Source organism: Pollachius pollachius, assembly GCF_949987615.1.
Source record: "Pollachius pollachius genome assembly, chromosome: 1".
NCBI classification, from domain to species: Eukaryota; Metazoa; Chordata; class Actinopteri; order Gadiformes; family Gadidae; genus Pollachius; species Pollachius pollachius.
In genome coordinates this window covers 18,429,849-18,452,391 of record NC_136934.1, presented here as the reverse complement: position 1 = coordinate 18,452,391, position 22,543 = coordinate 18,429,849, and the positions used below count along the sequence as shown (strand labels likewise).

The window sequence follows — 22,543 nt, the reverse complement described above, 5'->3', positions numbered from 1 at the left end:
ACAGGGAGAGGCCGCAGGGGCAGCAGGACCGACCTGGTTGGAGGTCATGGCCAGGCACCGGTCCAGGTCCTCCACCAGCTGCTTGAAGGTGGGTCTGTGAGAAGGTACGGCGTTCCAGCAGTCCCTCATCATCATGTCCCTGCAGGTGGGAGGTAAGGGAGGGGGCGGAGGTGGGGGCGGGGGCAGGAGGAGAAACATTTAGAGCAGGAAGTTTCACAGTCGGAACAAGCCAAGATCGCACTAGCCGTTCCCCCGGCAGCCTCAATGATCTCATGGGCATGCGTTAATGTGCCAACTTGTGTCAAATACTACATCCTAGTGTGAGAGATGATGGCTGCTGGGTCAGGGTGTGGGCTTGTGTCAGGAATTAAGAATCTAACAGCACTGGTGGAACGAGCTCCCTGCCGGTGTCATGGCCGCTGATTTGCTCACCAGCTTCCGCAAGAGACTCAAGACTCACTTGTTCAGAGTTCACCTAGACTGCATAGCCCCCAAACCCCCTCTTACACACTGTCCTTGGACTGAAAAATAGTAAATAGCAGAGGCGTTGTCAGCCCCTTTTACTGGGGCACGAGCCCCAGTAAAAGTCTCCAGTGCCCCAGTAAAATTCAAGTGACGATTATTAAATTAATCTGCAGTAGCGCCGCTCTCTCTATGGAACCGGCAGGATTCATCAAGAGCATCTCCTGCTACCTTGGAGTCCTACGTCGAGCCTGCCACTTACCAGCCAATCAAAAAAAGAAAAGGGCTACATGATAGCCAATCAGAAAATAGCACTACTGTATCTATGTAAGATTTAACACAACAACCAATGAAAAAAGCATAGTTATTCTGGAATCGTTCATGTGATTCTTCTTAATGTTACGTTATAAACACAGTGGAAACCACGGGAGCTGGAAACATCAAAACAAAGTAAGTCATCCCCTGTTTTAATTTTACAACAAATTCACAACTTGTTTGACACAAACAATGACAACTTGCTTGCTGTTAGAGAATGTTGCCCACATAATTAGCATCAGTTTTTCAATACTGAGCGTCTGTAGCCTTAATTTAGCAGCTAGATAGTTTTCCAGCCTGCTCTCTCTTACACACACACACACACACACACACACACACACACAGAAAATGAATAATGAATGAATAATTGCCTGTCTTCAAAACTTGAGAGCACTGTAAAAGTTTAGGGATTTGTTTTGTGAAGCTGTCCTGAACATTAGCCTTCTGAAAAGTGATTCAGATGGACATCAGGAAATTCTTCATGAACAGAAGCAGAGGTAGAGGAGCAGTGAGGAGATATGAGCAGGACGAAGGAGGTATGATAATTGTCCACATTAACGTTAACATTAATATTTATGCTGGTAATAGCCAACAATTGCTAGTTTGATGAGCTGTGATTTGATTAATGGTTTAATAGCAAACTTAAATAAGTTTACTGCATTTGAAAATGTAGCCTATAATCTACAAAATCAGATTGGGCTATATTAAAAGTCACTAAAGGTCAGTATGAAGGCTTAGTATTTAAGCTACAAAGAACTGCAGTATTGCCAAGATGACTATAGGACCCTACAGTAAATTCAATAGTTTTATCCTTTAAAATAACAACCTGTAATAGGCTATCTGACTGGTTAATGGTGGTACTGTATTTATCAATTTTGCCATATCAATTTTGCCTATTCAGTTTTGTCTGTACTGAAAAAAGTAAGCTTCCCTGTTGATAAGAAGGAAAGCCTATGAAATACATGCAGTGAGTATACTTAGGCCTATGTGGATGTTGCTGGCTAGTGGCTGCTAAACTAATTGAGGGGCATGGAGGAGGAGGAGGAGAAGAAGGAAGAGGAGGAGGAGAGAGGGGAGAAAGAGCACAGGCTGGGCAGTCCAGGGCCAGGCAGGGGGAGGAGGAGGAGAGAGACAGGCAAAAATCGGATGAGGACATGATGGGGGCTGGACGTAAAACTATTCAGAATATAGAGGAGGATATCTGTGACCTAGGAGAGATATATTTTTAGTCCATGTCGTTCTGCCAAACTTATGCTGTTTCCACACAGCTTGTTAATAAGTATAGTAGAGTTTAGTAGTAGTAGAGTAGTAGAGTTTGTTAGCCTAAGGCACAACTTTCCTTAAAAGGAGCATCCTGCATAATACTGCTTTAGATAAAAAGGTGAAGGTCATAAAGAGGTGTAGGTCATGAAGAGACATTTCTTTTTATTTGTTTGTTAGTTACTTTATTTTCCTGAAATACTTATTTTAAATGTGGATTGAGGTTGAGGTAGCTAATAATCTTCTCTTTCTTATCTTAATTGGTTGCAATCTTATTGTTTGTAAATCATCTTTGATTCTTTACCTTTACCAGTGCCTTAATATAGCCCACAGTATGACAGTGACAATAAGGATTTTGAAGCTTGTACATACCCTTCTGTAGCCATCTATTCCATATTGTGCGCACATTAGTGCATTGGGAGTTAGGGGGCCTGTGCCCCAGTAAAGCTCTTGGTCTAGCAACGCCCCTGGTACATAGCATTGTGTAGCATCTTATCCTAGCTATCTTTGTTCTGTACGGGGAAGGGGTTAACCCAGCAATTGTAAGTACTTGGCACTTGGTTCTATGAACATCCGTACTGTACCAACAGCGGTATGTTGTTTCTCTTTCTTCGGTACTGGCTTTGGATAAAAGCCGTCTGCTAAATGCCCTAAATGTTAATGCAAGAGCCACTCATCCCAATGAGGTGGTGTGAGGTGGTGTGAGGTGGTGTAGGTGGTGTAGGTGGTGTGAGGTGGTGTAAGTGGTGTGAGGTGGTGTAGATGGTGTGAGGTGGTGTAGGTGGTGTGAGGTGGTGTAGGTGGTGTGAGGTGGTGTAGGTGGTGTAGGTGGTGTGAGGTGGTGTAGGTGGTGTGAGGTGGTGTGAGGTGGTGTAGGTGGTGTAGGTGGTGTGAGGTGGTGTAGGTGGTGTAGGTGGTGTAGGTGGTGTGAGGTGGTGTGAGGTGGTGTAGGTGGTGTAGGTGGTGTAGGTGGTGTGAGGTGGTGTGAGGTGGTGTAGGTGGTGTGAGGTGGTGTAGGTGGTGTGAGGTGGTGTAGGTGGTGTAGGTGGTGTGAGGTGGTGTAGGTGGTGTAGGTGGTGTGAGGTGGTGTAGGTGGTGTAGGTGGTGTAGGTGGTGTGAGGTGGTGTAGGTGGTGTAAGTGGTGTGAGGTGGTGTAGGTGGTGTGAGGTGGTGTAGGTGGTGTGAGGTGGTGTAGCGCGGCCTTACAGTTGGTGCGTGCAGGTGGAGGGCTTGTCCATGCGGTGCCCGTCCTTCAGCAGCTTGAAGAGCTCCTCCACGGGTACCCCAGGGTAGGGGGAGCCCCCCAGGGTGAAGATCTCCCACAGCAGCACGCCAAACGACCAGCTGCCCAACAGACGGTCAAATTTCAAACAGAGACACAGTGGAGTCGACCAGGTTCTGGACTCATACCACAGGCAGAGCTCCTCATGCTAGGGGCTGGGCGGGGATATGGGTTGGATTTCTCTGTTGTACTTCAACAATAGTGAATTTTAAGTCTCTGTTACTGGACCCCCAACTTTGTGATGCAAGTTATTTTGGAAAAGTGCAAAGTACATTGTATTATTCTCATTACGAGTAGTGTGTTACTGTTAGTGTGTTACTGTGAGTGTGTGACTGTCGGTGTGTGTGTGTGTGTGTGTGTGTGTGACTGTGTGATGGTTGGTGTGTGACTGTCAGTGTGTTGCCGTCAGTGTGTTACGTTTAGTGTGTTACTGCGAGTGTGTTACGGTGCTGGAGACTCACACATCACTCTGGTGGGTGTAGATGCGGTCGAACAGGGCTTCAGGTGCCATCCACTTGACTGGCAGGCGGCCCTGGGAGATAAACAACGACAAGTCAGAAGATCGTGGACCAGCACGGCCGAAAACTTCTGCACGGCAGCTTCCCTCCATATCCTCAGAGTTTTACTGAAGGGTTTTGTAGCTTCTAGGGACCAGCAGTATGAGAAGCTTCAGACAGCAGGCCTACTAAAGGACGGTGAAGATGTGGAGCTTCATACAAACCACGTAGACCCTAAGGATTCTTTGGGGCGTTAAACCAATACCTCACAAATACATTTGTGGAACAGAGATCCCTTTTAGGGATTCTAGCTTCATATCCCATTCATACTTTTAAGGAACAGGGCTTAAATTGATAGAAAAAAGCATAACAACACACCGTTGGTAACGCGATCAACAAAACCCTGTTTCATTTCTTGTAATGAATGTGATGACTTATGGCGCTGTAGTTAAGCAAGCTTGATCTACATCAAGCTGTACATTTCCACTCATCTATTTCTCTTTGTAGCCTGACTTGATCCGAAGACTTGAGTCATCCATGCCATCAAGTATATTTCAGACCTTCATGGTCAAGATGAATTGGAGGAAACACCAAATATTGTACATCTGATCGCACACTAACAGTGGACAGGATCAGATGGGCTGATACAAGAGTAGTGTTCCAGCCTGTCCCGGGGACCGAGACGGTCCCAGGGACTCACGTGTGGAGTCCTTGCTGATCACTTGGTCAGTAGGGGGGGTCAGAGAGGGGTCAGCTCACGTTGGTGGTCTTCTTGTAGTAGTCGATGTGGTGGATGTCGCGGGCCAGGCCAAAGTCTGCGATCTTCATCACGTTGTCGTCGGTTACCAAGACGTTACGAGCAGCCAGATCCCTGTGGATACACTGCGCACGCACAAACACACACACACACACACAATCTTTAATGGCGTGAATCAATAGTGGGATGTCACTGGTGGGACGTACTGGGACAGTATTATTATAGTGGGATGTACTGGGACAGTATTATTTTAGTGGGATGAACTGGGACAGTATTATTATAGTGGGATGTACTGGGACAGTATTATTTTAGTGGGATGTACTGGGACAGTATTATTATAGTGGGATGTACTGGGACAGTATTATTTTAGTGGGATGTACTGGGACAGTATTATTATAGTGGGATGTACTGGGACAGTATTATTCCAGTGGGATGAACTGGGACAGTATTATTATAGTGGGATGTACTGGGACAGTATTATTTTAGTGGGATGTACTGGGACAGTATTATTATAGTGGGATGTACTGGGACAGTATTATTATAGTGGGATGTACTGGGACAGTATTATTCTAGGGTGAGGTGTTGGGACATGACATGGGGGGGGGTTGTACCTTCTTGGAGGACAGGTACTCCATGCCGCGGGCCACCTGGTAGGCGCAGGAGACCAGGTCCTTGATGGACATGTTCTCCACAGGCACCTGGTCCGGGTTGTAGCAGTACTCCATGCCGGGGGGCCGCCGGGCCCTCAGGTACTCCCTGAGGTTCCCCTTGGACGCAAACTCAACGATCACGTACAGCGGGCCTGCAGACAGGGGGGGTCCGTTAGGGCAGGGGAGTCAATCTACACACTGATGATCATTTCCTCTAGAGACCCCCGACAGTGCCCCTGCATTTGTTTATTCGCTGACTTTAAGATGGATACTTTATACACTATTATAATTTGATATCAGGTAGGTGTGTAGAATATCCATCCCGCTGGGATAGGTTAGGGTTATTTTATGATTTCTTTTCCATCTCTTCAGGTTAGTCCCTGGACAGAACATCTGCTGAAGACCTCCATCTGAATGTGAGTCGGGCGGCCTCGCTGCCTTCAGAGCGCAGCGAGGGAACACTAAGTCAGAGCGCCCTGCTCCGTAGCGCACGGCGACGCCGCACGACTGCAGGGTTCCAAACAGACAGACTCAAACGCGAACCCTCACAGCCCTGCTCATTGATACTCTGCGGTGAAAAGCGTGACCAACGCCACAGGGCTGTTTACTCTAGATAAGATTTTTCAATGCAGACAGCAGATAAGGCCTGGAGGAATGTGGTCAATAGTGCCGGGTGGACGGGAGGTTCACTGGAGGTCAGTCGCCCCCGCCCCCGCCCCCCCCCCCCCCCCCGGCAGCCCGGGCCTGGAGAACAGTGCCAGGCCTTGTCAGGGATGATTTCAGAGATATGGGAGCCCTGGAAGCAGCTGTGTTCATCATCAAACCCCAGAGCTTAGATGCTGGCTGCCAGAAGGCTCATGGTCTAAACATGTGTTTAGTACAAGTGCTGGGAATCAGGAGCTGGCTTTGCGAACATGCCATGTGCACCAAGGCCTGACGCCAGCGCCTTCTCCGCTGTCCTTTTCAGGAGAGGAGTTTCCAAAGGTCACGCACACACACGGGGGTAAACGCGGGAGTGGGCCTCTCCGTCCCTAGCTTATCACTCACCGTCCTGCGTGCAGGCTCCCAGCAGGTTGATGATGTTCTTGTGCTTGCCGATGATCTTCATCATCTCCATCTCCGAGATGAGGTCCGACAGGTCCTTCTCGGTGGCGTCCGCTGCACACAGAGGGGAGGAGAAGTGCAGAACTTTAGCTGATGGACAACACAGACCCACACGGTATCAAGAGTCGTCAGGGTTTGCCTTAAGCATCATCAAATTATGGCATCAACAAAGTCATTGCAATGGAACCCAACTTAAGTCTATTGACTTCCTTCAAGCGGATTTCATGGGAGGAGTATATTACCCGCCTGGCTGCGTGACCAAACGACGATGAAGTGAGGGAGTTGAGGACTTTAAGGATTTTGTTGACTATCGATAAAAAACCAAGGGAGGGGGGGGGCAGGATTCAGCGCTGCACAGACTTTCCAAGGCTGAGCTCATTTTGAGATAAGTATTAACATACTTGGGAGTGTGTGTGGATGATGGCTGGTTTAACCAGCCTCACCTGGCTGAGTCTTATTTGACTCTGGGGCTGGGTGAGGCTGCACACCTGCTGTACATTGAGTAATCAGTGTGCACAGGTTAAACCAGCCATCACAACACACACTCAAGGAGATCTCCTGGATGGCAGTGGAGCACCCTTGCCATGTTCATTTCCACACCATTGCAATAAACCAGATTTAACCCCCTCCCCCTGTGTCCCATGTTTGGAGGAGCCCAGAAAGTCACCTAGGTGGAGTGTGGCAGACATCTAGGTCGCGTGTAGTAATTGACTTTGCTACAATATACTACGTTTTATGATCCTGGTGTCCATCACTTACAATCAGATAAACATTCAAACCCCAGAACCAAAGTCCCCAAGCAGAGAAGAGGGCTTCTTAATGTGATGAAGCCAGCGTGTATGACCCAGCTACGTCTCTCCAGGAGACCTCCTCCCGATCTGCTCAGGTGGCGCTGCTGAAACCCGACCCCCCAGTAGCAGCCACTCAAAAGGCAGTGGCCTCATAAAAAATCCCTCCCCCTGCGTGGCGGAGCTCAGGAACGCTTTTCCCCTCGTATTAAATGTCAAGCGCTCTCAGATTCCAGCAGGCCCCTCTTAGGGCACCACTGCCACATCTGGGGACTCCCAACTGAGAGACATTGTTTTTGGAATATTCTCGTTATTTGACTCAATTATGTGTGAGGATGGATTTTGGTCACCGCTGAATCACTTGAGTCGTCACCAAGACCCTAAAACTGAGTACTTTACAAACTCTCATTCCACTCAGCTTCACCCATCAAACAGTGCGACAGAAGAGGATGTTTTTACACGGCTTACATTAGATAAGAGACAAGGCACACGATATCCAGCTATAGCAGACATAGAAAAACAGCCTGCAAAGAACAACAGAATACGTCGCACCTAATGTAACACCATAGTTTATTTTCAACAGCAAAAAGCTCATCCATCTCCGCTAGTGAACACAAGTAGCCGCAGCTCAGCACTTACACTTCAGCATCTTGACGGCCACCTTGGTGACACGGTTGGGCTTCTCCTTGTCCAGGCCCAGGGCCTCTCCCATCACCACCTGGCCGAAGCAGCCCTCCCCCAGACGCTTGCCCATCACCAGCCTGTATGGGGCAGACAGAGGGGGAAGAAGGGGAGGGGGTTACAGGGGACTGCAGGACTGACCCTTGGATCACATCTTGTTCCCGTCCAATCAGAATGGATCTACAGCGGCTTCCTCAGGTGTGGTGATGCCTCGCCACCTCCCGCCGGTACGCACCTTTCGCGGGACAGTTCCCAGCGGGGGTCCTGGGGCAGCTCGTACTCGGAGACCCCCGACAGCATGGGGGAGCCGCTGGAGGAGAGACGGGAGGGCCGCACCAGCATGACCCCCGAGTGGATGGAGGAGCTGGAGTCCACAGACACCTGCAGGAAGGAACACGCACATTACTTCCTGTTCGGGGAGGCCGCACCGCAAGAGGAGGGGCTTATTAGAGTGACAGGCAGAAGAGGGAGGGGCATATGGAGGTGAAGGGGGCGGGTACTCTAGAATCATGTCTTTAGTCTTAGAAAGGTTTCCAATGTGAAAGATACAAGAAGTCTGCTTACGAGATGTAAAACTGGCAAAACATTTGAGCAATGACAAGTTAATATGTATAATGTAATAGCCATACCCACCTGGTTGACCTACCTGCCACAACCCAACTCAGAGATTCGCAATGAATCGGGAAGCCCTACGAATAAAGGTTCATTCAAACCTAGCTACCGTGCAGACTTCCAGGTACACTCCCATGGAAACATACCCCATAAAACCAAAATGTTTGTACAACGGTTTTCAGAAACGATGCACAGGGAGGGAGGGAGACAGGAAGAGGGGGGTGAGAAGAAAGTAGGTTTGCAAACCCCCTATCTACTTTCTGTTACCTGTCTGCGCAGCGGGATGCTCTTAGCCAGCTTGTGGACGGCCAGCTGCCCGCTGAAGTCGCTCTTCTTGGAGGTGGTGCGCATCTTGAAGAGCACCACCGTGGCCACCATCACAGCGATGATGAAGAAGCCCACGCAGTAGATCACCACCTCCAGGTAGGTGTGGTTGGCGGGGGGGTAGTGGGGAACCGCTGTGGGGGGGAGGGGGAGAGGCAGGGGTCAGCATTGCAGACAGCTATGAAATGCCTTCACAATAAAACCACACACACGAGAACACAAGCTAAGTGAACCACACACACTCACTATAACACGCGCTAAGAAAACCAAAAACACTCACTATAACACGCGCTAAGAAAACCACACACACTCACTATAACACGCGCTAAGAAAACCACACACACTCACTATAACACGCGCTAAGAAAACCACACACACTCACTATAACACGCGCTAAGAAAACCACACACACTCACTATAACACGCGCTAAGAAAACCACACACACTCACTATAACACGCGCTAAGAAAACCACACTCACTATAACACACGCCAAGAAAACCACCCACACACTATAATCCATGGTAAGAAAACCATACACACTATAAACACACGCCAAGAAAACCACACACACACACACACACACACACACACACACACACACACACACACACACACACACACACACACACACACACACACACACACACACACACACACACACACACTAAGAAGACCAGAGCCATAGACACACGCGGTACGGGGGACAGAAGAAGCGTTCTCTGTGCTGAAAGCTAGCGGTGTGAATCAGAGGTCAGCTGAAAGCTCGACAGACTGTCACTAACGGTAACACAAACAATAAATCATCCAAAGATGTGCAATGGCTCTGGTGTTCTGTGTCGGAGGTACACACCCAACAACAAACATCCACACAAACATAATAATATAACTAAATGAATAGTATCGACCATTCTCTTACATAGCAAGCTATACTACTACAGCTCAGACAATTTGCCTAACAAATGTCCCATTCTGAAACCCTTTAACATAATAAAATATATATATATATTTTGTTTCTTAAAAAGAGTGTGTTTACGTCATCATGACTACAATGCTTGTCACAAGATCCATATTGTATATATTGTATTTGGAATAAATAAAAATAAGAATTATTTTTTTGAAATCAGTTTAAGTATCGAATCCAGAATGTTTTTTTCCTCCCATTAGGTGAAATCACCAACATTTATTTGCATTATCCTCAAGGTGTAGCTTTTTTTAGTATAGAAAGAATCGGGTGTGCCCCTTGGTAAGGTTGTCTTCACAAAGTTGTTATATATAAATAAATACTAATATATATATATGAATACAAGGTAAAAGGAAAAAAAATTATACTATTTACATTTTGTTGCAACTTCATGTTGGTTGCAACAAAATAAGTAGCTCACTGTTTTTAAAACAGAATCTTTAAAGGTGAAGTAGGATTCAGTGGCATCTAGACAGAGGTTGAAGACCGAAACAAACTAAATACCCCCTCAAAAGGTCATAGTTCATTGCTATCAAGGAAAATAGTGATTATATAAAAGACTGAAGCGCGTCTTCTCTACTGAAACACGGTGGTGCAACATGGCGGCTCCGTCAAAGAGGACCCTCTTTACAATAGGTAGACATTATAGGCTCATCCTAAGGTAACAGTCAGTGGAATTAATCCCTTATTAAAATACCTTTGAATATTACAGTACGTTTCTGCCAGGTCCATCCCTCTAGAGATGCCACTTAATTCTATACACCTTTAAATAAACATATTGTTGTCATCCTGTATTAATAACGTCATTTAAAACATATTAACTTTGAAATATTAGTTATAACAAATATGAATTATATATTATATTGTAATATGTATATTATATATTGACCAAAAGAAAAGCTAGGTAAAGGAATAAAGAGTCAATTAATTTAGTTAATATTTGTTTGCTATTTTCTATGCAGACCAAGCAGTCCATGCCTCACTAGCCAACACTACAACCTGTAACCAATGTTTAGATGGATTTTACTTTATTCAAACTGCAGCGAGGGCCAAGGGGTCACACCGAGGATTCTCTCTTCCCGCCCACCACTACACCCCAAAGTAACACGGCAACACAAGCGGCCCACGCTTGTGTGAACAGCCCCTGAGTGACAAGCCGCTTGATAATTGGACAAATGCCCGCTGGCAGCTCGGAGACACTGCAGCGGGCCAATTATCAGAGCCGACCGCTGTGCGCACAGCAGGAAATGACATCAGAGATCTGTCATTTGCGGCGCTTGTCAAAGGCTGTTAACGTTACAAATAACCCTGAATGAAATCCAATGTAAACACCAATTAAAAGGGCAGAATGGGAGACACCGTTTTGAATAAAATTCACAGCAGAACCGCCCAACAAACCATCAGCTTCTTTTCTTAAATGCCACGCTACACCTGGCAGTGATCAGGTCAACAACCTGGCTATTGCCCCCCCCCCCCCCCTGTACAGGACTTCCACTGCCCCTCTCTAGGTTGGATTCTAAGAGATGTTACCAAGTGGGTTGTTGGGCAGCCTGTGTTTCGATTAAATAAAACCAACATGAGCCGTGCTCTCCCATCCAGAGGGTCTGGGCCGAGCACAGGTCAAGTTGAGAGGGGGAGAGGAAGGGGTTCAGGGTAACCCTGCACTGGCTTCCTGTCACATGACCCAGCAGAGCAGGGGTTCCCAACGACAGCCCTGCTCTGCCCCATGTGAGGGGGGACAGCCAGGCAAAGGGGGAGGGGGGGAGGGGGAGGGGGAGGAGGAGGAGGCGGTGGAGAGGCGAGGGAGCGCAGGGAGAACCACCAATACCTTCAAAGACGTTCAACCATGCAGTGTGATGAGAGAACCCGATAGAATTGCCCGCCAAGCAGGTATACTCCCCAGCGTCATCAAAAGACACATTCCTCAGTTGGAGGACTTCCATCTCCTTGTCCGTGGTGTTAAGGCCAGCGGTCTGGAGACGTACCGAGAGGAGGCGAACCAAGAGGCCCAGGAGCAGAGGAGGAGAGGAGAGGGAAAGGAGAGTCATCCGTTAGAAAGGGCGAGAAGAGGGGAATACCGGAAAGGGAACAGGGGCGGGAACCAAGAGCCTTCCCAGAACTCCTGGGTCCGACAGCGACCTGCCCACAAGTTAGTTTCACCCAGAGCCCCCCCTCATGTGGGGGGGGGTGTAAGCCCTGTAAGAGGAGAAGCGGAGTTAGGCCGAGGCAGCGCGACGCCTCATTGGGCCGCCTGTCTCACCCCACACCGGGCCGCCAGTCTCACCCCACCACCGCTGCTCTCCAGCCCCAGATGAACACATCCCCCGGGCCCATCTCTGCATGCAGGAGACGGCCAGCATGGAAAGAACCGCAGCAGAACAGGACTAAAAGCTGCCATATTGGAGGGATACACAGAGGAGACGAACAGAAGGGAAAGAAAGACAGACAGAGAGGGAGACAACAAGAAGAAGAGGGGGCACATAGAGAGAGACAGAGACAGTCAAAAAGAAAGTCAGACAGACAGAGAGAGAGCCAAAGACAGAGACGGCGGCATAGAGAGAGACAGACAGAGAGACAGACAGAGGCAGAGAAAGAGAGAAAGAGACAGAGAGAGCTAGGTAGGGAGTGTGTGAGAGGTGAGCGGGGTAGGAGAGCGAGAGTAATGGAGCAGGATGGCAGACAGAGAGGCCCTTATTAGGTGGGCACTGCGCCGGCAAGGGGCAGGAATGAGAACAGACTCCAACATAAACCAGCGACTAAACACTTTCAACTGTTCTGCTGGGAATTTTCCATAGCGTCATTTACAGTCAGGACGAAAAACGAGGTAGGAGGGGGGAGGGAGGCAGAGCAAGATGGAGGGAGGGAGGGAGGAGAGAAACAGCCACATGGGCAGGTTGTCTCTAGCATGGGGCCCCTAACTCGCCAGGTGTGGCCACGGTGTGGGCGTGACCCCGGTGTGGGCGTGTGCGTGCGCTCCAGCGGACCGGTTTACCTGTGGGGTGCCAGCGGGTGACCGTCAGCCAGGCAGACTGATTGGCCTCGCCTATATAATTGGACACTTTACAAACATACTCGCCGCTCTCCTCCTCAGTCACATTGTAGAGCGTCAGCACCTGGGTGTCCGAGCTATTGACCCCAGAATGCTAGAGGGGGGGGGGGGGGGGGAACACAGGGCAGCACGGACACAACATCACATCAACGCTGGCAGAGACAGTAAGAGATGAGATGGTCTGTCGTTGTGTTAGCCGGTCACTTCTCAGCAGGGATGGCACTAAATTGTAAACAGTACATGCAGCATTTATAAACATCAAGGCAAAATCACCACGTCCACTTACATATAAATTAAGAAAACATTGTGTTTCTTATTTCTCGTTGAATAGGGTTCAACATCAGTAACAACGTGCTGCATTAAGCCTCTCGTTTGGCTTGTGATCGCATGGTTTTCACCATGCGATCACAATTTCACCATTGATTGCTTCATAAGCAATCAATGAGTTTATAAACCTTGTTCCTTATCACTTAAAGCAAGTTCGGGAGTTCTTTCTTAGCATTCTATCAACACTCAACATTTCTTAGCAGTCATTTGACTTAATTCTTAGCAAAGGTTTAAGGAAAGCAAATATATAAAAAGACGTCTTTCTTAACAATCAACGAAGGTTGAGAAACTCTTTGTGCAGGTTTGTCCCGAGCAGTCTAACATCTGTGTTCCCCTTCTCCACGGAGGGTGTGCCCCTACCTTAAGCACCCGGACGTAGGGCTGTTTGTCGGGGCCCAGGCGGCTCCCGTTCACCTCGATGTGCTTCAGCCACTGGATGTGGGGCTGGGGGTCGCTGAACACCTTGCACTCAAACTCCACGTCGCTGCCTACCACCACCGTGCGATTGGCGGGCAGGCCGGCCTGTAGGATGGGCCTGTGGGGGGAGCGCTCTGGAGGGGGGGGGGGGGCAGAGAGAGAACACACACACACAGGTTCACCACGCAGCCCTGTTAAAGCAGACCACGGTGGTCTCACACAAACAAACGCGTTGTAATGCCCTTCGTTTCTATAAAACCTGGTCCACATTACGATGGCGGATTGAGATTGCAAGGCGAGGTCTGGCGTTCAGAATCAGATCGGTGGTGAGGTCACCAGAGACGCAGGCTGCATGCAGAGCACAGGAAGTGAGCGTGTCTGCTTCCTCAGCGCTAAACGCTGCGCGTAATTACGGAGATTAACCAAGAAACAGAGTCAAGAAGCAGATTTAGAACCAACCCTTGGAATGTTTGAAGTCATTTTGAAGACGATATATTCAAAATGAGTGTGTTGGGGGATGGGGGGTCAGTAAACCCAAACTAGTAAATGTGATGGGGGATGGGTGATCAGTAAACCCAAACTAGCTCCACAATGGCAAATGACTGCACTTGTTGGTCCAAACAACAGCTAGGGGCGGACTAGTAGTCTGGTGAGGTCACATAGAGAGCACCCTACCAGACCTCGTCATAGATCAGGACCCGTGTCCTGGGGTCTCTGATTGGGCGGGGAGGAAGCAGCTTGCTGGAACATTGCATTGCTTTTCAAAGCTGGAAATGAGGTTTCCTTGTTTTTCCGTCTGTCCTTACCGACGACGTCGAGCTGGTAGGTGTGGTTGAGGCTGCCGTGCTGGTTCTCCACCACACAGGTGTAGTTCCCCTTGTCAGAGGGGACCACTGACTCCATGATGATGGTCCACATGTGTTCACGCACCTAGAGGTCCAAACGTCGCACAGAGACTTTAAAAGGAAGCTCTTTGGTGGGGCAACGATCTCAAGAACAATAACGGCACAGGTTCTTTCACATTTCTCTGGTGAACTGTTGAAAAAAAGTAATTACACTTGGGCCGAAAGGATAAAAAGTAAGTATACTGAAGACGTGAAAGATTATTCTTCAGTCCACCCCCTCAATTACTGCATTCCAACACACACACACTCACACACACTTGCAAGGGTTACTTCATGTCTGCAGTAAAGTGTTGCGCGCTCCTTTTTTGTCAGAGCCAAGTTATAATGTTTCTTCCATAAATCTGCCGAGACCGGCGGAGCGTGATTAAACCAACAAAACCTCAGAGGCCCTGGCAACATCAAACACAGAGCAAGCCTTATGCCCCCCCGCCCTGAGCCGACATATGAGGTGGAGGGGGAGTGGATAGGGGGCCGTGTGTGTGTGTGTGTGTGTGTGTGTGTGTGTGTGTGTGTGTGTGTGTGTGTGTGTGTGTGTGTGTGTGTGTGTGTGTCTCAGCTGTCTATTGCCAGATGTATGTGGTGCTCAGCTTCATATACATGTGGTGTACATTAACCCCCCCTCTTTTCCACATAGCCCCATATGAACAATAGAGGCCCGGTCATAAAGGAAAGGGTGGGGGAGGGGGAGAGGGGAGTATGTGTTGTTGCGTGTGCGCGTGCGTGTGATATCGGACGTCTCAGGGCCGCCAAAACAGGCACCCGCACCTAGACTAAAAAAAAATCTAAATAAAATAAAATCCAAGTTGCAGTGGCCAGATGGTGAGGTGGAGAACAGGGGGGAGGGCAGCTGAGAGGAAGCTCCTAAATGTGACCCAGCTGGAAGGGGGGGGGGGGTCTGAGGCTGGAGCGGCCAGAGACCCTGATGGGAAATGCAGATGCTTGAGAGGATGGGCTCACTGCATTGAGCGCTAGAGTGTGAGGGTCCCCAGGTCTCTGAGGAGTCTGAGGGATCTCAGGTCTCTGAGGGTCCTCAGTTCTCTGGAGAGTCAGAGGAGTTTTAAGACTTGTCACCCTCACATAGAACATCCAACTCCCTCCTCCTTATCGGACCAGCGGTGGGACTCTATATCCATATTGTGATGTTCAAACCAGACCTTCATAGAGCTCTGTGAGATATGAGGTGGTACCCATAAAGCTAACTGGCTAGCATACTGGGGTTGAGCTGTCTGCTGGTCCTCTGAAGCTAACCAGCTAGCCTAGCAGTGGTTGAAATGTCTGCTGGTCCTCTAAAGTTAACCGGCTAGCCTAGCAGGGGTTGAGATGTCTGGTCTTTCCCAGGATAACGGTGTCAGCATTAGCAGCAGGATGAATCCTGGTCTGCTCCTCCAGACACGGGACCTGCAGGAACAGCTCCCTAAAAAGGCCTGAGGGGAGTGTCACCTTGAAGCCTCCGATGCGCTGGTCTCTCCTGAACTCCCGGCCGTTCTTGAACCACTTGAGCGAGGGGGTGGGGTTGCCGCTGGCCTGGCAGCGGAACTTAACCGTCTTGCTGGCGGGAACAGCGTGGAGCTTCTTGGCCATCTTCTCAGGGTGAGCCCACAGGGGGGGCATTGCTGGGGGGGGGGGGGGGGGGATAGCCAGATGTCACACTACAAGAACAACAACAACATATGTCCGAGATGTGCGACTCTTCACACTTGGAGAGGAAATGTGTTTATGCTGGCCGTTGAGGCGGGACGGAGGATTAGTCTACACACGCAACAAGCAAATACATAGAGGGCTGTGGACAAGCTTCTCTTCATGTTTATTAGAGTATGATTATTACAGCATGGCTATTACAGCTATTTCTTCTTCAATATAAACTCCTTTTTAATTCATAACAAAGGCCAAATACTTTATGAACTTAATCTATTTCCGTGTCCCTTTAAAGAATACCCAGTGTTACATACAGAATAGCACTCAAAGTAAAACACTAATATCCTTTGCGTTTATTTCCTGAACCCCTTATCATTTTTTATTCTTTCAACTCTGCATCCAACGTGTGGTAAAAGCCAGCGAACCAGTAGTTGGCCGTGTTCTGACGAGTAAGCTAACTCTGGGCGCTAGCTCACGGCGCTAGCTCAGGGTGCTTGCTTTGGGCGGGGGTAGGGAAGGAGGGGAGATGTAGGGAGGGGCAGCGCAGTAGTAGTAGTATTGCTAGTAGCTGACCGTGCCTGGGGGACTCAATGGCCCGGCAGACTCATAAGCAAAAAATCCAGAGGCTCACCACAGCGGTCGACTGGATGGGGACATTCCTTTTGCGTGTACACACACACACCGAGAGAGTTGTGATTCACCATAAGTGAAATCCCTCATCCAGATGTTGGAGATGAGGGAGTGTATATTGTAGCAGCATGCACGCCGTAACCACAGCGGCTGAATCATAGCCCTCCAGGGTGTTCAAACACTCACTCATTCATTCATTAATTCATCAGAAAACGCTCAATGTCCTCACATGACATGTGTTTTCGCTGCTGCTGATTGGATTTGGAGAAACAGAAGAGGAAGAGGGAAGAGCAGGACGATGTCATTCAGAGGGGCGATGTCAGCAAACACTTACGTAGCAGTTTCCCACTGCCCAGGAGTTTAGCTTCCTCGGAGGAGGACTCTTCCTCTTCGTCGTCATCCTCAGAGGACGCCAGCGTATCCACTGGAAGAAGAGGAGGAATTGTGAGTAAATCATTGAAGACCTCAGCATATTCTCCTTGAGATCAAGGCAGAAGGCCCTCCTGCTACAACAAACGCCTTTAAGATATGAATGTTTGGCTACAGACTGGAGCTGTGTGCATGAGCATCACATGATGCTTCTAGCTTCATAGAAGATAATGCCGTCATATCAGCCACAGTAGGGGAAAAGGTTCTTCAGTTTAATTTGAAATAAATATTGGTCAGTAAACAAGGACAACCTGCTAGGAGAACGCAACTGTCTCATAAACAGAACCATGAGGCAGACGAGCTAGAGGCTGATGTGGATGTGAGGAGGGCTTCTATCCAGGGTGCATGCATGTAGGATGTTTGGTCTGAACCACATCTGGACCGAACACTGTGAGACACACAGTCAACAAACACGTCTGTACCCAAAATATCTAGCAATGCTATTCTTGCTCAACTTTCTAGACTAGACAGGGCAAACCAAGGGGCAGGGCACACTAAGGGGGAGGGCACACTAAGGAGGAGGGCACACTAAGGAGGAGGGCACGCTAAGGGGGAGGGCACAATAAGGAGGAGGGCACGCTCAGGGGGAGGGCACACTAAGGGGGAGGGCACGCTAAGGAGGAGGGCACGCTAAGGGGGAGGGCACACTAAGGGGGAGGGCACGCTAAGGGGGAGGGCACACTAAGGGGGAGGGCACGCTAAGGGGGAGGGCACAATAAGGGGGAGGGCACGCTAAGGGGGAGGGCACACTAAGGGGGAGGGCACGCTAAGGGGGTGGGCACACTAAGGGGGAGGGCAAGCTAAGGGGGAGGGCACAATAAGGGGGAGGGCACGCTAAGGGGGAGGGCACGCTAAGGGGGAGGGCACAATAAGGAGGAGGGCACGCTAAGGGGGAGGGCACGCTAAGGGGGAGGGCACACTAAGGGGGAGGGCACGCTAAGGGGGTGGGCACACTAAGGGGGAGGGCAAGCTAAGGGGGAGGGCACACTAAGGGGGAGGGCACGCTAAGGGGGAGGGCACACTAAGGGGGAGGGCACAATAAGGAGGAGGGCACGCTAAGGGGGAGGGCACGCTAAGGGGGAGGGCACACTAAGGGGGAGGGCACGCTAAGGGGGAGGGCACGCTAAGGGGGAGGGCACACTAAGGGGGAGGGCACACTAAGGGGGAGGGCACGCTAAGGAGGAGGGCACGCTAAGGGGGAGGGCACACTAAGGGGGAGGGCACATTAAGGGGGAGGGCACGCTAAGGGGGAGGGCACACTAAGGGGGAGGGCACGCTAAGGGGGAGGGCACGCTAAGGGGGAGGGCACACTAAGGGGGAGGGCACGCTAAGGGGGTGGGCACACTAAGGGGGAGGGCAAGCTAAGGGGGAGGGCAAGCTAAGGGGGGGGGGGGGGGGGCACGCTAAGGGGGAGGGCACATTAAGGGGGAGGGCACGCTAAGGGGGAGGGCACGCTAAGGGGGAGGGCACGCTAAGGGGGAGGGCACACTAAGGGGGAGGGCACGCTAAGGGGGAGGGCACGCTAAGGGGGAGGGGCACGCTAAGGGGGGGGGGGCACGCTAAGGGGGAGGGCACGCTAAGGGGGAGGGCACGCTAAGGGGGAGGGCACGCTAAGGGGGAGGGCACACTAAGGGGGAGGGCAAGCTAAGGGGGAGGGCAAGCTAAGGGGGGGGGGGGGGGGCACGCTAAGGGGGAGGGCACATTAAGGGGGAGGGCACACTAAGGGGGAGGGCACACTAAGGGGGAGGGCACGCTAAGGGGGAGGGCCCACTTAATGTGGCCAGACTAAAGGGAGGGCACACTAAGTAAGGGCACACTAAAGGGGAGGGCCCACTTAGTGATGGCCCACTAAGTGAAGTCACACTAAGTGAGGGCCCTCTAAGTGAGGGCCAACTAAGTGAGGGCTCACTAAAGGGGAGGGCACACAAGGGGCCCACAAGAAAACAACGCGTAGTACTCCTTGTGCCCACTGCACGTCCTGGCAAGATGACCAAGAGAATAAACAACAACAACAACAGGACTTTTCCAGATCCTGAACGAGCTCTGGGTCCGGTCAGAGTCGATGCATGGCTACGGTTGAACCCTTCCCTCCTGCACCACGGTGACGCAGACCCGAGACCCGGCCCTCACCGGACACGTTGAAGAACACGCTGTAGTTGCCGTAGGAGGTGCAGGCGTAGAGGCCCGAGTCGGACGGCTCCACCGTCTCGATCTCCAGCTGCGCGCCGTGGAGCCGCGTGTGCTCGTCGCCGGTGAGCGCCGCCTGGTCCTTGGTCCAGTTGACGGCGGCCTGGAGGGTGTCCTTGGAGGGGCAGTCCAGGTCCAGGCGGTCCCCGGGGTACAGGGTGAAGAGCTCGGCCGGTAGCTCCGGGGCGGGGCCTGGGGGAGAGGGGGAGAGGGGCCGTGGGGGTGAGGAGGAACGGACCACAGCTAGCAGAGCTTAGAGGGCGGGAGACCACCGTGTTGGGGTCTTTGCGGACACAAGACATTCTTCGTGGAAAAACTAGAATAAGGAACAAATAGTTTTCATGACAAAAATCGAAAGAAAATCAAACCTGTCATTTCATGACTCTAAAAACTCGACACTATTAAAAAAAGTATAATGGTTAGGTGATGGCTTCTCAATAATAATAATTGGATGAGGTAATGGATGAGGGGACCATAATGATCAATGAAAGGACATGAGACAGGGCTGAGAGGAATTAACAAGCAACCTTTTTTTATAATCTCCCTAAAAAGTTCTGACGGGCGCAATCATGGCGACCGCTTCCTCTAATTAAATCGCCGCCCAAATTGGTCGCGGCGACCGCCGGCCGGCCAGGAGCTACTTGAGAGAGGAAGGTGAGATTCAATCAGAAGAATGACACCATGGAGGGGGCGCCGAGAGACACACCTGAGCCCCCCCACACACACAGTTTTGTTTGTCCCTGGATTTAAGGCAGAGAGTTAATTTGTGGGCAATTTTGCTAAAAAACTACCAACTTTTTTTTTGTTGATAAAAGTTAACTATATGCATATCATTTTTTTTTTTTTACATGACTGAGCAAATGCGTTGCCTAGCAACAACAGTGAGACCAGTCAGAGCCCAGTTGGGAGACGGTACTCTGCGGACCTCATGGGAGACAAGCAGACCGTCGCTCTGACACACGCGGCTGTGAGGTCGCCTCCCACCCAGCCGGAAGCGCGCCCATATTAGGTGCAGCCTCGGAACAACGTCAGCAAACCCTGCCACATTAATCCACCCTCCCTCCATCACAACAAAGGCCTTCAGACAATGAGGGTGGGGGGGGTGCAAATGAGAGAGCGAGGCAGCGTGTGTGCACAGGGACGAGCAAGAGAGGGCCTGCAGCGGCAGGTTCTAGTGCCAGTTGCTATGGCGACCCCGGTCGGGTCTAGTAAAGGTATTTCCTGGATCACATGCGTCGGTCGGCCCCTAATCCGGGCAGGAAAAGAGGCCAGAGGGACAGATCGACTTTCTCCTCCAAAACAACACCAGCCGAGGGGAGAGGACAGGGGCGTAGTGTGGGGCTAGCGTCATCCTGAACACCACCAGCATGCTGTGTGTGTGTGTGTGTGTGTGTGTGTGTGTGTGTGTGTGTGTGTGTGTGTGTGTGTGTGTGTGTGTGTGTGTGTGTGTGTGTGTGTGTGTGTGTGTGTGTGTGTGTGTGTGTGTGTGTGTGTGTGTGTGTGCCCCTTGACTTTAGATGTGAACGGCCCTGATAAGACAGCGTCATCTTCCCGGTTGTTAATCTGGCAGCAGACTCATAAAGCCACTGAGCCCAATAAAGATGACTGGTTGCTTTTTTTGAGCAGGCGGTGAGGATCTGCTCCTGAAACCCGCCCCTGAGCCGGCGTCACCCTTGTGAACACAACAACAACCTCAGGTTTCTAAGGTACAACGTTCGTATCGTGCACAGGATGTTCATGTGCCAGAAATAACCGCAGCAAATCACAATCATGTCAGTTGTTAAAAGAAATGTTGTGATATTAAAGTTAGCCAGAAAATACTTCTGCTCAACAAGTGTTTTTCCACGGTAATTCCCACTTTATGTTTTTTTCTCCCAGGGGCGTCGGTGAGGTGCAGGGGATGTTTCCTTTGAACAGGATGTTGTTGGGGATTAATCCTCCCGCTCCATGATTGGATTAACGTGGATTAAGGATCATATTTGGGAGCGTTTCCCCGCTGGAATGCAGCCCTTCCACCATTCCGGGGGTGGGGGGGGGGAAGAACTGACTGACATCCCTTGAAATCATCCTAATTACACCAATCATGAAAGAGATTGTTTGAGATTACCAAAAACACACAGGTCTGCGAGTTCACGGTTTAGTAAAACAAGCAACCGAGCAAAAATAACACCCAGAAAAAGACAGAAAAAACAGGAGCCTGCGAGCTGGCGCCAGTCTAGGGGGGCTGAGGAGTCGCAGATAGGAAGCAATACTCTGGTTGAATGACTGCTGGGATTTCCTGCCTGGCCATCAACAGAGTGATGGTTGAGTGCAGCAAAGTTGGTTCGCTTGAGCCGCGGAAATTCTGCCCAGCGAAAAACACACGTACCCCCCCCCCACCCCACAGCCCTGTCAGACCAGAGTGAAGGGGTGGGTGGGGGGCAGGGAGGAGACAGAAGAATTGATAAGTGACAATAGCAGCGGAGCTGAGGGGGGGGGGGGGGGGGGGGGGGGTCTGGGGTAGCCGGAGAATAGCACAATGCCCATTAGCAAGCTGCAGGAATTCAATGAGCAGGTCTGAAAGAACTCCAGTAGAAAACCTTTCACTAGCAAATCAGGCTATTGACATTCAGCCCATACGAGCCACGCTGGACCCAACGACGGTGGCCCTGCAGGGACAAATTAGCTCAACGCTATTTCTTATCTAAATGGGAGTTACGGCAACAAGCTCACGGGCCCATATGGTGTCTCCTCCAGACAAAAGAAGGGCAAGGATGTCTCGCTGAAAGGTTGTACTTTCATTCTAATATCCAGCAGGGCTGAGAGGGTCTGCTCCCCCAGACCCCCAAAGACCTCTGCTGCAGGGTCAGCCTTTGGTCTGCTCTGACAGCAGATCTTACACACAAGAGGGAGGAGAAACATGTTTCAATAGCTCAGTGTTTGAGTGACACCCCGGCATCTGCCTTGTGGAAATGCCCTGTCTGAAGAAAGTCCAGATTGACAAGCCAGAAAGGACAAAGATGATCAAGCAGGCTTCCACTGTTCTTCAAATCTGAATCGCCTCATTCAAACTCAGAGCCATGAGCACTGAAGGTTGTCAACAAAAAATTCCACAATTCCAGAACACAGCTTCTCTATTAAACCACACAACAAAACAAGTAAGTGGGGACGCTAGTTAAAAAGACATTTCCATACAAACATTTGGTTTCCTCACTCGAGACAAAAAGAATGCGACCAAATGTTCCCTGTGTGATTGTTTGTGGACAGCTGAGGCTCGGTGGGGTGTTGCA

General features: G+C 50.3%; 1 protein-coding gene across 4 annotated transcripts in view; it reads right to left on the bottom strand.

Annotated features, from left to right (window-relative positions):
* Nucleotides 1-22,543, bottom strand: part of fgfr1a (fibroblast growth factor receptor 1a) — a 31,198-nt gene that overhangs the window by 2,288 nt on the left and 6,367 nt on the right. Inside the window, exons 3-17 of one of the 4 annotated variants that reach the window (XM_079737993.1) lie at nucleotides 19,218-19,466; nucleotides 16,993-17,082; nucleotides 15,834-16,006; nucleotides 14,295-14,418; nucleotides 13,432-13,622; nucleotides 12,688-12,838; nucleotides 8,670-8,866; nucleotides 8,032-8,177; nucleotides 7,755-7,876; nucleotides 6,271-6,381; nucleotides 5,185-5,375; nucleotides 4,576-4,698; nucleotides 3,781-3,851; nucleotides 3,244-3,381; nucleotides 34-139 (exon numbers count right to left, since the gene is read on the bottom strand). In XM_079737993.1, the coding sequence (XP_079594119.1) occupies nucleotides 34-139; nucleotides 3,244-3,381; nucleotides 3,781-3,851; nucleotides 4,576-4,698; nucleotides 5,185-5,375; nucleotides 6,271-6,381; nucleotides 7,755-7,876; nucleotides 8,032-8,177; nucleotides 8,670-8,866; nucleotides 12,688-12,838; nucleotides 13,432-13,622; nucleotides 14,295-14,418; nucleotides 15,834-16,006; nucleotides 16,993-17,082; nucleotides 19,218-19,466 (2,183 nt within the window). Of the gene's footprint in view, nucleotides 1-33; nucleotides 140-3,243; nucleotides 3,382-3,780; nucleotides 3,852-4,575; nucleotides 4,699-5,184; nucleotides 5,376-6,270; nucleotides 6,382-7,754; nucleotides 7,877-8,031; nucleotides 8,178-8,669; nucleotides 8,867-11,523; nucleotides 11,669-12,687; nucleotides 12,839-13,431; nucleotides 13,623-14,294; nucleotides 14,419-15,833; nucleotides 16,007-16,992; nucleotides 17,083-19,217; nucleotides 19,467-22,543 lie in introns of all 4 variants that reach the window. The other 3 variants (XM_079737994.1, XM_079737995.1, XM_079737996.1) reach the window with 3 other exon arrangements.